Here is a 13349-nt window from a genome sequence, read left to right as displayed (position 1 = left end):
CTTCTAGGAATATCCAGGTCCTCCAGTGCAACTCTATGGTCAACTTTACTAAAAGTTGCCCTGAAAGACCTAGAGATCACTCCTGGAGAGAGCGTCCACTGGGCCTTTGTATCTCCTCCAGCGCAGTGCCATGGTCAGTGTCTGTTGCCCTGGAGGACCCAGAGATTACTCCTAGAGAGGTGTCTTCTCAGGTAAAAACATGGTGCTTTAATGTTTTGTCTAGAATTAAACTAAAAATGTTAAACAAGAATGAGAGCGATTGAGAGCCCTTAAGTTGGGTCTTACTATTTTAATGTTAGAGTGTGTTTGCTAGCGTTATCAATAAAACTGTTGCACTTTCAGCTATGGATAAAGCAGGCTGTTAAACATCCATGAACATTAGAGTCTTTCCTTCTTTATATGACTGTGCTGTTCTGTCTTTGAAGTGACTATGGAGGGAGACATTAGGAATGTAATAATCTTCAATGCTTCCAAAAAGGAGATCTTTACTATGAACAGTGGCTATAGGGTTCTACAGAAAAAACTGCGTAGTAACTGGAAAATACAGAGGTGAGTACAGCCTGACTTTTCATGTGACTCTCAGCTGTCTGGATTTTATTGCTGTTGAATTAGATGAGAAGGTGAAACAAAGTTATGAAGGTGTAAAAATACTTGACAGTGGAATAGGAGTCAGCCCCTTCGGCTCTTTAACCTGCGTCTGAACTTGGCATCAATTCTTCGTACTTTCTAATATAACTTCCTTGAACTTTTAGATAGTGGAATAAAATTAGCTCTCCTTGTACTGAATGTAAATCTACATGTCAAATTTAAATGGCAGCTTGACTCTGTAACCTATTTGCAAAGTACGTAGAAAAGAAAACACAAAATCCACTGAAAGGTGATACACTTTTTTGAAGATTGAGATCAGAATGGATGCTGATGTGCATCTTCAGGACACAGTTACGTATCTTCAGAGTACGTCCCAGCTGAATCGCACATCTGTTTTCAAAGTCAGGATAAAAATTTGGACTGATTGTAGTATGACATCTGCCTCAAGGAATTTAACCACAGAGTGCATAAGCTACAAGGGAGCAGACAAAGCCCATTTTATCTTCTTTTGCTTTGCTGTTCACCTTACTAAGTAGGTTGGAATTATATTTGAACACGGAATTATGATTTATTGCATGCAAACATGAGAGCATCATAATCCACATGTGTTTCTTGGCTTGTTAAGATACAGTTTGAACACAGTAAACCAGGGGTAGGCAACCTTTTTGAGCCGGGGGCCGCGTTGCTGTCCCTCAGACAACTGGGGGGCCGAAGCCAAAAAATAAATAATTAAATAATTTTTTTAAAAAATTAAATATATAAATAAACCAGGACAAATGTAGGACAAAATTTTCAAATGGAAGACACTTTTTTAAAAAACATGGAGGACATGTGAAAAAATTTGCTGATTTTTAAAAAAATGTTAATATAAATGCATGTTTTTGAGGCTTCTATAGACAATTGCCCCCCAAAGGCCCCGGCGGCAATCGGCGGCAGGACCGGGCTGGGGCCGGTCCCAAGGCCTCGCCGGGCCGCATCCGGCCCGCGGGCCGCAGGTTGCCTACCCCTGCAGTAAACCATATCTCAGGTTCAGATGTAGCACTAACCTATGCATATCTATTCAGAGTCAGGGGCTTCCCCAGCAGATAATGATCACCAATTAGCAGGCACTAATCCTCTTTTGCATACCCTCCTACCCTGAGGACTGCCATCAGCACACAACAATACACATGCAAATCACTCCTGCATTCCCAGGCTCACACAGAGCACACACACACACACACATCTCCTTTCCAAGCAAGCATTCTCTGAAGATGCCAGCCATAGATGCTGGCGAAACGTTAGGAAGAAAATCTCCTAGAACATGGCCACATAGCCCCAAAAACCCACCAAAACCCATATCTATTTTGTTTTCCTGCTCAAGCAAGCAGGAAGAGGGCAGTGAGAACAGACAGACTGTTTCACAGACTTGCAGTTTGTGCACTTTGTGGCTTAATGAGGCAGCCTTACTGCCTTATTTTGTTGGTATTTACTAAAGTTAATATTTTGATGATTTGCAGAGTAACACAGATTCTCATTAATTTGTAGCTTAAAAGATGAAATCACTTCAGAGAAACTGACTGGAGTCAAACTGTGGATTACAGCAGGACCCAGGGAAAAGTTCACAGCTGCTGAAGTATGTTGTAATCATAAACACATCAATAACTGTCTAAACTAGATACACTTATCCTTGTGGTGTTGCGTAGTGGTTTGATTCTGTGAATCTTGTTGCAGCACTTGTGACTACTTTGTATGTAATTCTGCCTTTGTATGGCATTCTGTTACACTCTTAGAATATAGTAGCAGATTTGGCGTGCAATAATCTCCAAAGTCCCACATGCTGTGTGATGGTCCAAAAATTTAATTTCTTTAAAAGCTTTTTTTTAAAAGAAATTAAAGTTTTTTGACCATTACACAGGATGTGGGATTTTGTTTCCTTTTATTCTTTTACTCTAGGTAAAAGGGACAACATTAAGGTTTTTGTTTTTGCTTTTAGACAAAGAGTATTTTTTAATTTTTTAAAAAAGAAGGTTCATTTTGAACTCATAAACTTCCTTTGCCTTTAGGCTCTCTTGGGCTTCTAGAACATCTTCCCCCCTCAATCTATTTTTGAGATTTTGTGAGAGGGTTTTGGGGACTACCATGCTTCTGTTGTTTTCTTCTGTTGTTTCTCCCAAACTGAAGAAATTCCCAGCTGCAGGGCTGACCAGTAATGAAGGGAAGGCAAATCACCGGGAGTGTATGGCATACCAAGAGAGCAGCTTCAGTCCACAGGGACAGAATGTACTCGTGTTCTAACTAAAATCTGTCAACAAATATTTGTTATTGTTTATTGACAAAATATGATTTGGATTTTAAAAATACACACACGTTACTTTACTTTTCAGAAATTAAATTAGCCAAATGCCAGAAAATCTTTTGTGGTTCAGTTTTTGATGCTGAATATTAATTATTGTGCTCTTTGTTCCTTCTAAGTTTGAGGTATTGAGGAAATATCTAGAAGATGGTGGGGATATCTTGGTTATGCTTGGAGAAGGTGGTGAATCACGCTATGATACCAATATCAACTTTTTATTGGAAGAGTATGGGATCATGGTGAATAATGGTAATAACTGACTTAACAAAAGGCTTTTGTCTTGAGAAAGCACTAAAGATTCTGCAGTGATCACTTTATATACAATTTTGAGCATATTTTATTCCTTAATATGTAGGAATGATAGTATTAGGTTCGAAGAAAGTTAGAGTAGAATTGTAGCTTTGTCATCTCCCATTATTATTATTATTATTATTATTATTATTATTAATTTTTTTATACACCACTGTAAAGTTTGCACAGCATTTTACATAGTAAACAACAATACAAATAAAAGTAAAACCTGCCCAACAGCATACAATCTAAAATCATTCAAAGTTATAAAATTAAAAACATCTCTTAAAATGATTCAAGCTAGTATACAATGAAAAAACAAGAAAAAAATCTCCCTAATCCATGTCTGCTTATCTAGAAATTTAGGCACAGTAAATCCTACAATAAATGAGATACTGTGACATACTGTATTTGCTGTACTGAATCTTGAATTCTAAGTGAGCAGAGAGCAAGGTATATAGCAGCCTTCCCTGATCTGCCACCCTCAATATATGTTAGAATACAACTTCCATTTTCTTAGAAAATAGCTATGCTGGGGGTAATAATGAGGTTGTTGTCCAACACATATAGAGAATGCACAGTGGGGGAAATCTGGTATAAAGAGAATCTCTTGCACCCTTTAACTAAATATCCACTATCACATTACCCCAGTATATGTCAGTTATGTTGTTTTTTCTGGAATCTTTACCAGGCCTTGAACTTCAAAATTTAATCCTGTGTACACTGCACATTACATATCCAACAACTTTCTCTTCAATGCATGTGTTGCTCTTAGTAAAAGAAAGAGCAAAGTATTATACATCCTTATAAACACAATGCTTCAATTTGAGATATGGAAGTGCTGTGATTTAATGTGAAAACTGTAAAATTTCAGCAACAGTAAATCAAGCATAGTAGCAGGAAGATGGAGATGATTTGGAGAGGTTGTGAGAAATGCTGCCACAGTGAACCTGTATAACAGTTGTGGTCATTATATTTGTTTATGTACACTTCATGTTTTATATATGTCAAGATATTTCCCCAAATGTATCTGATCAGAAGTAGGAACTAGGAGCCATATCATGTTTCCATCTGTTTGCATGGGGCAGAACCCTTCAGTGGGAAATAACCCTTTATTTTATTTTCTCTAAGATTCTGTGGTGAGGAATGTGTATTATAAATACTTCCATCCTAAAGAAGCTTTAGTGTCTAATGGAGTTTTAAATCGGTAAGTCTTTGGTCTAGGTAGGTGCACAATTTCCCCCCCTCATATCACACTGTCATAGTTTCAGATTGCCAATCATAGTTGTTTTTGTGTTTCCACTATTCAGGGAAATCAGTAGAGCTGCAGGAAAAGCTGTATCTGGGATAATAGATGAAGACAGCAGTGGAAATGATGCGCAGTAAGTATCTCCTTATTGGAAGTGTTACAGATCTTTTGAATAGCTGTTGTAAAGTGAGGGGAGTGATATTGAAATAGAATATTCTACCATATGTTCTGTATTTTGCTTCTTAAGATACTGTTTAGAGGGAATACATCATAATATGATATCTAGGAAATGAAATAGTTTTTCATAATGTTTCGGACCTCAGAATATCAATTTACAATGTAGCGGAAGACTGAGAAAAGTGGCCTATTTTCTAATCAGTTTTACATTTTCACAAATTCTTGCTGAGGATGTATGGACAAAGGGAAGAGATGTATATTCTTGCTGTTGTAAAAAACAGAGCTTAATTAGGTTTCAGTTCATTACGCTCCCAGAATTCCCCTGCTAGCATGGATATTAGTCATGATGTTAGTCAGATCAGGTGGCTAAACCCAGCTATTGGTTCCAACTACTATAGACTGACTGAATCAGTGGCAATTCGGTAAGTCACTATTTATCTAGGTTCTGTTGATTCAGTGGGTTACAGTGGAGATGGGACTGATAATTATAGTCCTAAAAGTAACTTCTCCAAGATTTATATAAGATGGTATTTGAAAGCATTTATAATTCCATGAGCTTGTTCCCACTAGGGGATACCCCGCGTTCTGAATCGATTTCAATAGGCAGCGTGCCCATTAGGATTCGGTTTAAACCTAGAACGGTTCTAGAGCAACCCGGAATCGTTCCCACTAGAAATCGAATCCAGAAGCGGGATAAAATTTAAATCCGTGTTTTCCTCATTTAACGCGTGTTAAAAAAACACTAGGGTCCTACCTACTGTTTTTCCCTTGATTCGAGTTAGGAACCGGATTGTTTAGATGAGAACGATATCGTTTCAATCGGGCTAGAAGGATGGGAGGAGCTGACTGCGATGGGGGGCTGTCCTTGGGGGAGTTGCCCTTTCTGTCCCCATCCGTCGTGGCTGTCGCCATTTTTTTCTTCCCTCACCCCTTTGTTCGCTGTGGTCTTTCAATAAGAGATAAGGATTATTTTTATTTTTTATTTTAATGGTTTACAGGCGCTTAATTTCTTCAGCGCTTTAAGCGCCTGAAGTCTCGGCTGCTCAAGCGCCTGCATCTGCAAAGGACTACAAGGCTTCTCCCGGTGGATTGCAACCTTCCCTCTGTGTGGGGAGAGCCCATTTCTAACGGAGGAGAGGCAAGAAGGGAAGGCTAAGAGGCATTCCCTGCCCGCTTGGGCTCTGATCTCGCCCAGGCAGGGAAGGGAAGGCTCCTCACGAGGAGGCATCTGATCTCGCCCAACTCTCAGATTCTAAGGTCTATCCACCTAGCCTCTGTTTTAGCTTGGAGGTAGCGGCCCCTTTCTCTGCCTCCTTCTGCCATGCAGGAACTCCCTAATCAAAGGGCTCAAGCAGAGGCTGGGTGGGCATGTGTCATTGGGGATGCTTTGACAGAGAGTTCCTGTGTGGCAGAAGGGGGGATTGGACTAGAAGGCTCTTCCTGGGGTCCCTTCCAACTCTCAGATTCTAAGGTCTATCCACCCAGCCTCTGTTTTAGCTTGGAACTAGGGTCCCCCTTCTCTGCCTCCTTCTGCCATGCAGGAACTCCCTAATCAAAGGGAGTTTCCTAATCAAAGGGAGTCTCGCCCTAATCAATGGGGGGGGGGATAGAGCCTTTCTTCCTCTCTTTCTCAAACGGAATCTGCCTTCTCCTCCAACCCTAGAAAGAGAATCTTTGGGAAGAGTGCTCCCTCCCTGTTTTGCCAGAAGCCTCCCCCATTCATCTGAGGGCTCTGTCAAGGGATTCTCCCTGGCTGTCTTGGTGTGAGACATGAACAAAACCTATCCCATAGTTCCTCTGGCAAGAGCTTCGGTTTCCTACTAATAAATTCGCTTTGCCACAAGCTTCCCCCCTTCATCTCTGGGCTCTGTCAAGGGATTCTGCCTGACTGTCTTGGTGGGAGACATGAAGAAAACCTATCCCATAGTTCCTCTGGCAAGAGCTTGGGTTTCCTACTAAATTCGGAGGGAAAATGTATATAAGGCTGACAGCGCCCTGGAAAACCTATCCCATAGTTCCTCTGGAGAGAGCTTTGGTTTCCTATTAAATTCGCATTGCCAGCAGCCTCCTTCATTGAATTCTGTGGGCTCTCTGAAGGGATTCTCCCTGGCTGTCTGAGGAGACATGAAGCGGGGATGCTGTCCTGGAAAACCTATCCCATAGTTCCTCTGGAGAGAGCTTTGGTTTCCTACTAAATTCGGAGGGAAAATGTATATAATAAGGCAGACAGCGCTTATGACGTGTGATCGTTTAAGCGCCTTGATTGGTTCATTTAAAAAAAAAACCGCCAAAAATAAATCGAATCAGAAACGGTCACAGAGATGGAAACGATGTCACAGATACATCGATTCCGAATAATGCGGGTTAACGTTACGTCATTCTGACGTAGTATTGATTGACAACTCCAAATAAGGTATGGAGGAGAAGAATCGCTTTATTTAAACACCGATTTCATGCCAAGTGAGAACGCTTACTGAACGCTTGCAGGTAAAAAATCCGAATTAAACAAGCAGATGGGAACGATGAATAAAGCGATTCTGAAAGCGGGATAACAACAATGTTATTTTAATTCGATTTTATTAAAAGCGTTTTATTTTAATTCGTATCAAATCCTAAGTGGGAACAAGCTCCATGGAATTTAGAAAATACTTACTACATTATTGGTTCTTCTTGTAGAGCTCTCACTTTTGTGTATCCATTTGGTGCTTCACTAAATGTGATGAAACCAGCAGTGGCTATTCTGTCCACGGGATCTGTCTGTTTTCCTCTAAATAGACCCATCTTGGCTTTTTATCATTATAAGGTAATTACTGCATGACAAATTATGTTTTGAACATTCTTTTAAATGTTTCTTACTCAATGTTTTGGATTTGAAATCCCAACAAATTAGAGCTAGTATGGTCAGTACTAAATACTGTTGTAGTGGAAAGTAACTGTAGATGTAAAGGTTCCCCACCCCTGATAAGCAGGCACTTTTCTTTCTGGGAACCATACTCCACCTTAATGGCAGAGGTACTGTGGGCTATTTATTAAAAACCTGTTTGGAGAGCAGAGTAATTTACACAAGGTCTGTTTTGTTGATTATCTATTTGGAACTCACGTTTTTGTTCTCTTGGCTTGAATTTTTCTTTTCTTTCTGTGATTGTTAAGTTAGGAAAGCAGAAGTAAAACATTAATCGTATTCTAATTTCACCTACTAAAGGCACTACTGTGTATATATTGGCATCTGTCTTTGTGAACCAGTAACAGCACAGTCTACTCAGAAGTCCCATTGAATGTGTGTGTGTATCTCTAGCTGGACCAAGAGTGATCTCCCTGATGTCACTAATGTAAGGTTTTGTGGTAGTATAGTAAAAGAAAGCATTTAGGTATGCTTGGTGGTATAGTTTATGTGTTCCCACAGATCAGTAAAGTATTTTATATTATTTGATAGAATCAAAGTGGAAAGTTAGCTGTACTGGGATCTTGTCATATGTTCACGGACCAATATTTGGAAAAAGAAGAAAATAGCAAGATCATGGTGAGCCTTTATTATTTAATTTCTTGTTTTATTACTCTATGTTCTGAAATAACCAATTGATCACCTTTCCATGAAGCTCAGACATTATCAACAGAGTAGATTGTATTTTGTGCAAAAATGAAGGTTAAGATTTAAAATTCAAATTTTGATCCATACAGATGGGAAAGACATAGTACGTGCTCCCAAGGTTTGCGTAAGTTCATGTCAAGCTGAATTATATTTTAGTGTGACATTTGAAGTAAATAATCATATGAAGTAAATACTGCTGCTGTTGCTGTTGTTGCTGCTACATTTAGTTATATCTTCCCTTTATCCCTGAATTAGGACTTTTAAACCTTTTCATGTCTATTTGGTTTTTTTTCCAAATTGCATATGAACAATTGTATATGGCATGGAGATTAACTGAAAAAGTTTCACAAACATAACAGGGGTCTGTGATTTTTAGGAAGTACTTTTCCAGTGGCTTACAACTGATGATATTCATTTAAACCAGATTGATGCAGAAGATCCAGAGGTATGAAAAGCTATTGTAATTGTTACTAACTTTAGTCTTGACTAATATAAAAGGTAGTTGATAAGTTTGTTAAATTTTTGTATTTGTTTCATAAGTGTTTTAATGGTTACCATGAGGAAAAAATTGATAGGTTTAACAGAAGAAGAAAAAAAGAGCTCTTAGAGATTTGCATTGTGGTGGTTCTTCTGAAAATCTGTCTGTTTTTATGTTATCTGGAATTTTACATTAGTTTGCAAAATGTAAAAATACCTATTATTGACTAACTTGAAAAATTTGACCTAGAAAGATTGACCCCAAAACCCTGGTTTGACTTAAACATGAGTTGGTATATTAATGCTACTAGAAAAAATGGTGGTGTCAGCTCTTTAGGAGATCAGTTATTCTTTTATGGTAGACTCTCCCCAGACATACTAAGCTCTTGCCATAGTCCCAAACCCCCGTTCCCAAAGACTTACCACCATGGCAGAGAGAGTGTGAGGGGTTCAGTGGTTTGTTTTTTTAATTGTAGGCTCTGCCCAACAGCCTGTGCCTCTTCAATCTTGCTCCCCACCCAAAGTGGAGAGCTTTTGCCAAGTTACTAAGAAGGCTGCTTGGCTTCCTGGACTTATAGTGGTGGAAGTGGGAAGCTTGATTGAAGAGGCAAAATGTGTCTTCACTTCTTTGTTCTCTCTCCCCACCCAAAGTAAAGAGCCTTTTCAATCTCTCTCCCCACTCCCACCTCTGGAAGTCTAGAAGCAAAGCAGCCTTCTTAGCGACTTGGAAAAAACTCTTTACTACAAGTGCAGAATGGGATTGAACTGGCACAGGTGCCTATGTCTCTTCAGCTCTGCTCCCCCCTTCCCACCACTGGAAGGCAGGGAACCAAGCAGCCATCTTGGCAACTAGGTGAAAGCTCTTTACTGTGGGTGGGGAAACTCTCACCAATCTGTCCTGGGAGAACCTAAAAGAGCATCGACTTCCCCTACTGTCTTTGGTAGCCTTTTTCAATGTCTGGAAGGAAATATGGCATAAATTGATCTTGACTATGCATATTTTTACTGTTCAAAATATGTTTTGAAATCTATGTCCTGTATCATATTAAATAAATGAACCCTCATGCTGCTAAGCTTCAGTATATCATTCGTTTGCTAAGTGATCTTCCTTATTCATTTATTGCAGAGGCTGTTATTTATTTAATTTAGAAGAGTAAATTTTAGTGCCCTCTCTTTTCTTTATTCACAGCAGTTTCCATACTTTTTCAGATATCTGATTACACAATGCTTCCTGACATATCCACTCTGTCAGAACGATTGAGAGTTTGTCTGCAAGAAGGAGATGAGAACCCACGAGACTTCACAACACTCTTTGACATGTCTATTTACCAGCTCGATACTACAGCACTTCCCAGAATCATCAAGTAAGTATCTGTGGCCTCATTTGGTATACTCAGAACACTATCTGTTCTTCTGTTTCTCATTTAACAATATGACAGGTGATAGTAATCAGTTCACTAGATTTTAGGAAATTAACATTTGTCTTAAGATGCATTGAATTCAGTGTGTCATATGCTACTAATAAAAAGAGGATAAATGCTGGCAGTTCACACGTGTGCATCTCTGTCTCAGTTTACAGTTTGGCATAGTTAGTGTCTAACTCGATTTATGGCAATAGTAGAAGTTGTTAATGGTATATAGCAAGCGAAAGTAAGTGAGTAGCCCCCTGTGGCCAGATCTGCACCTTGCAGATTTCCCTTTTTGCAGGGGAGTGGGTGTTCTGGAGTGGATCCCCTGCAAAAATGGAGGGGCAACTGTACTATGGAAAGTGCTTGTAAATATGAACATATATACTGTCTAGTATCTTTCCTCAACCACACCACTCTTTACATTGCAGATCTTATGAACAGCTGAATGTGAAATGTGAGCAACTTCAGCTAATTCAGCCTCAGTTTGAGACTCCACTGCCTACACTCCAGCCAGCAGTGAGTAATATTGTTACTTGTTACAGTAGAGGAACTGTGTAAGATACAGGTGGTGAACTGCAAGCCCCAGATCCAACTTCTATCTTTTTGCGCTACTTGCTGTATATCTAGCTCTGAGGAGTTTGCACATGTTTGATTAAAGATAATAGATATATTCTTTATGGTGTTTACATTTCTCATGTAAAGAATGAAAACAATAAGATAGCAGGAACAACAGTAGAGTGAACAGATAGGTGTGGAGTAATTCCATGGGCAGGATAGGCAACATAGCATACAAATTGTCTTTCAGAGATTCATTAGGATGTTTGAATGGGAGTGTAAAAAAATGTTAAATTTTCATAGCTAATCATAGGTCTGTAAAGTCTCCAGAATCTATTCTGAGGCTTCCACTGCCTGACATCCTGATATTAGAAAACATTAAACTCATTACTTTCCTTCCATTCACCATAATCTTTACATTTGAATCCATTAATTTTCCACTGAAATATGAAAGGTCAAATTTGTATATGTTCATAAAGACACTCTAAACAGAATGACCGCTTGTCAGTGTTTTATGTGTGGGTGTGTACATTTTCCTTCAAGATGCCTTTTGACTTATGGCAGCCCAATAGATTTTATAGGATTTTCTTAGACAAGGAAGGTGCTTTGCCAGTTCCTTCCACTGAAATATACAGCCTACAGCACCTGGAATTCATTGGCAGTATCCCATCCAAGTACTAACCAGGGCTGACCTTGTTTAATTTCAGACAGGTGCCTTTAGGGTATTTAGGCAGCTCTGTTTTTAGTGTATACAAAATCCAAGTGGTTTAATTAGAGGGAGTACCTGTGCTCTAACAGGACTAGGCATGATAGCTTTACTTTTCCATTTACTAGGTTTTTCCACCAGCCTTCAGAGAACTGCCTCCTCCTAGCCTTGATCTGTTTGACTTGGATGAAACTTTCTCATCTGAAAAAGCCCGTCTTGCTCAAATAACTAATAAGTGTAAGTAGTGTCAACATTTGAAACTGTGGTTGCTCCTGTAAGATAAATTTGTTGAGTGGGTAAAATCTTAGTATGATAAATTAGTGCAAAAAAAATATGGAGTTTTAAAACATCTTAGGAGAAGTACAAATTGTTATACACCAAAAGTTCCCTGCAGCAAACTTTGCCTTCTGACAATTTTCTACCTGGTAATCTAATTTTTAAGAAGATGAACATGAAGATTCTTGGTTTATAATAATCTTTGTCATAACCTAAAACAGTATTTGCATCTCGGTGTCATAAAAACTCTCTGCTCTTGTCAGGTACCGAAGATGATCTGGAATTCTATGTCCGAAAATGTGGTGATATTTTGGGGGTAACTAACAAACTTCCAAAAGATCAGCAAGATGCTAGACATATCCTAGAACACATTTTCTTTCAAGTGGTGGAGTTCAAGAAGCTAAATCAGGTAAAATCTTGAACATTTCACTTGTAGGTATAGCTGATGGTTTATGAGATGTTGTAAAAAGAATGTTTTTTAGGTGAAGCAGACAACTCAAAAGGAGCGTTCCAGTGCCTTTTGTGCTGGGACTGCGGCAAACACACGTGCCCAGCCTTGATCCGGGCTACCACCACATCTGCTCCTATTTGGATTAGGGCGGCCGCAGCACAGTTTCCGCCCCATGTTTGGGGCATGTGGTGTCTAAATGGCACACCCCCAACATGGCCCAATGGCGGTATTTTTGGCCCCTCTGAGTCATTTGAGACAGCAGAATCCATCTCAATACAGAGGTATTTTAAAGGCACTATATTAAAATGAATTATAAAATAGAAGCTCAGATTTATTTTAATTTACTTTTAAAACAAAACACTCTGTTTTAGGAGCCATCATGGCATAGTGGTTTGAGTGACTCTGGGAGATTACAATTCCAATCCCGTCTCAACCATGGAAACCTACTGGGTGATTTTAGGCAGGTTGTACCTCAGTGGAAATCCCCTTATGAACAAATCTTGCTGAGAAAAATCAATGGTAGATTCAGGTTGCCTTAAATCATAAATGACTTGAAGGCATACAGCAAATCTGTTCTGTCAGATCTTTTAGATGAATAGCCTAACATTGTTGAGATTCTGTAGCGTTCCTTATCGTGTTATACTGAGTATCTAGAAGGGCTGAGGAGTAGTGGTGATGTTGGGGTTACTCATTGTCTTACTCCAGAGTAAGATCTTTTTCTTCTTAATGCTACTCCTACTCCTGTAAAAACCTCTTACTCTTTATTCCTACTACTTACTCTTACTACTGCAGGGCTAGTGTGTATGTGTGTAAGTGTCTCTGCCTCCCAGTCCCTTCCCCAGTGCAATATAATAAAATGGTTTGGTATTTCCATGTACAATATAATAACAGGAATAAGGAGTAACAAATATATCCTACTCCAACTCCCCAGCCCTGGTATCTAGAACAGAGGAGGGAAAAATATGGGTTACGTGTGGAGCCTAATCCCCAAATCTTCCTTCCTACATCTTTTGGTGAAAACCCTCCAAAATGTGAGTCACTTAGATCAAATAGAAACGCTCAGTCCCCCTAGAAAAAATGACAACCTGGAAACAGGAAATAATTTCTATCATAAGTTTCAGCCAAAATGGGATATAAATTGGCCCCACAACAGTTGCTATATTTGAAAAAAGATGCCTGCTTTTGCTATTTTGCCCATTCATTTGTAATGGACTTTTTGAGGAAATGATGTTTGAATTAGGCACAT

The 13349-nt window shown here is 39.2% G+C and overlaps 1 protein-coding gene across 3 annotated transcripts in view; it reads left to right on the top strand.

Annotated features, from left to right (window-relative positions):
• Positions 1–13349, top strand: part of IFT52 (intraflagellar transport 52) — a 264845-nt gene that overhangs the window by 250150 nt on the left and 1346 nt on the right. For 2 of the 3 annotated variants that reach the window (XM_042463962.1, XM_042463963.1), the window contains exons 2-13: positions 425–549; positions 2116–2203; positions 3043–3172; positions 4346–4421; positions 4525–4596; positions 7317–7443; positions 8074–8160; positions 8606–8674; positions 9916–10070; positions 10544–10631; positions 11505–11613; positions 11916–12061. In XM_042463962.1, coding sequence (XP_042319896.1) covers positions 425–549; positions 2116–2203; positions 3043–3172; positions 4346–4421; positions 4525–4596; positions 7317–7443; positions 8074–8160; positions 8606–8674; positions 9916–10070; positions 10544–10631; positions 11505–11613; positions 11916–12061 — 1272 coding nt within the window. Of the gene's footprint in view, positions 1–7; positions 192–424; positions 550–2115; positions 2204–3042; positions 3173–4345; positions 4422–4524; positions 4597–7316; positions 7444–8073; positions 8161–8605; positions 8675–9915; positions 10071–10543; positions 10632–11504; positions 11614–11915; positions 12062–13349 lie in introns of those variants that run through there. The other variant, XM_042463961.1, reaches the window with a different exon arrangement.

The sequence above is a fragment of the Sceloporus undulatus genome, chromosome 4 (assembly GCF_019175285.1).
Source record: "Sceloporus undulatus isolate JIND9_A2432 ecotype Alabama chromosome 4, SceUnd_v1.1, whole genome shotgun sequence".
Classification (NCBI taxonomy): domain Eukaryota; kingdom Metazoa; phylum Chordata; class Lepidosauria; order Squamata; family Phrynosomatidae; genus Sceloporus; species Sceloporus undulatus.
The sequence above is the reverse complement of the archived record's forward strand: the minus strand, read 5'-3'. Positions and strand labels throughout refer to the sequence as shown.